Below are 1,943 nucleotides of genomic sequence, written 5' to 3'. Positions count from 1 at the left end.
AATACAAATACTTTTTTTTTGTGCCAAATCTAGCTCATCTGCTAAAACTCTCTAGTCACATCATCGGCATTAGCATTAAGTTTCACATCACTCTGCAAAAAATACGGCAAAAATGAGAATCAGATCATGCAATACTAATCAAATCATGCTACTTAGGAAATTATACGTGGAAGAAAGACAAAAATTACTTTTCGATGTTTTCCACGAGGCTGTCTTGGCGTGTTATTTAATCGACTGAGACGCTCCTTTAATATCTGCTGCTGAAGGCGAGCACATTCTGCTTCCTAAAATTCAGCAATTGGAAAAACTTTCATCCTGAACATACAAAAAATTTAACACATAAATAAATGACAATTACTTTCATAGATAACGCCATTTCCAGATGAACTATTTTCCGCTTGCACTGCTGAACATCTTGCTTAAATATGCTACACAATTTTGTCGACTCATAAGCTTTGGCTCTTAACAAGTTGAACTCTTCTTTCCACTTGATAAAAATGCAAAATGAAATCAAATAGCTATTTTAAAATACAACAATAATAACGTACAGCCAATTCTTCTTTTTTCACATCAAATGCTAAATTTTTCAACATGCTGTGAACAGCCGCTATCTCGTTCAGAATATTTTGGATCGTCTAAAATACTTATTTATATCATCTGGAAATAAAATACGCAAATATTTAAGGAAAAACATTCACACCTCAGGTGGAAAACTCGGTAGTACATTCTTAGCAATAGTTGCTTCTTTTTTCTAAAAATTCAAAACAATCATTAGCAATTTTAAGCTAAATAAGAGCAAATAATAATAACAGCTTCTCAGCTTCAATTGGGGTGCATAAATCGCTGTATGCTTTTACATTTTCTTTCAAATATTCCTCAAATTAGTCAAAAATTCACTATCAATAACTTTTCATTGCAATCAATCATACATGCTTTCATCAATAATACACACTCTGTACTAATTTTCAATATTTTTAAAACAATCTTTCACCCAATTCAGCCCGACGTCATCATTGCTGTTGTTTAAAGAAAACAACTAACGGTTTATTACGTTTTTGTAATAAACATAATGTCGTTAAATCGAAGTTTTTCGAACATTATTTTGACATCTCAGTAGCCGAAATTCCAAAGTTTCATACCGATAAAAAAGCGCTTAGAAAACAAAATTTTAAAAGAAATATTTAAATATAATGCAGGTACATCATGCCTCGATATACGCTGCAAGAAATCTTCCGCTTTAATGAATATTTTGCAAAACAAAGCAAGAAGTAGCCATAATAACAAACAATAATAACTGCAAATAAACAACTACTTTGTCCTAATTTGTGTAATAAAATCTTTTTTTTATTTTAAGTTCAAAGCTTACCTCGTCAACAGTGCTGTTTATTGTGCGAGAGCATTCTTCATTCAGCAGATCAACTTCAGCATTAATACCATCATAATTTGTTGCTTCATCCAATAATACATCAGCATAAATCTTTTCAAAAAATCTGTCAGAAAGTTTTTCTACCTAAACAAGTTAACAAATACAGAAAATTAAAAAACAACCACTCTACTTTTTTACAATATCTAGTAGAATAATGACGCTAAATAAAATCATCATTTAATAATTAATGTTACCATTAATTGAGATAACGTTTCTCACAACAAAAGAACTGCGTTCATTCAATGCAATCACATATCTTACCGTCTTTTTTGTCTCTGTATCGAGAGTAAATTTCTTTGATTTGAGATCAGGTGAATTTTCCTGAAACCATAAAATATCCATTTGTTAATGCATTGCCGATATCAATGACGATTAGATTTTGAAATATAAGAATTTGCCCAAACAAAAAACTCCTACGAAAAAAAAGTGAAAAAGTACCCATTTCGGAAAACTCAACAGCTTAAATAAGAAAAGCAAGGTAAGTTTCTGCAATCTAACTAAGCCATAGAATTTTCAA

At 30.8% G+C, this 1,943-nt stretch overlaps 1 protein-coding gene across 1 annotated transcript; it reads right to left on the bottom strand.

The window, feature by feature from the left end:
* Window positions 1-48: 48 nt before the first annotated feature.
* On the bottom strand, window positions 49-1,747 carry Tsp_12948a (hypothetical protein; the record flags this gene model as incomplete). The annotated part of the gene is made up of 7 exons (XM_003367638.1): window positions 49-92; window positions 189-284; window positions 359-487; window positions 549-635; window positions 701-751; window positions 1,367-1,510; window positions 1,688-1,747. Coding segments are annotated over 7 exons (611 nt in total), but the record flags the coding sequence as incomplete, so codon positions are not given.
* Window positions 1,748-1,943: the final 196 nt, after the last annotated feature.

This window comes from Trichinella spiralis (genome assembly GCF_000181795.1).
Source record: "Trichinella spiralis strain ISS 195 chromosome Unknown Scfld3931, whole genome shotgun sequence".
In the NCBI taxonomy this organism is placed as follows: Eukaryota; Metazoa; Nematoda; class Enoplea; order Trichinellida; family Trichinellidae; genus Trichinella; species Trichinella spiralis.
Note: the sequence above shows the minus strand (reverse complement) of the source record. Positions and strands in the feature narration are given on the sequence as shown.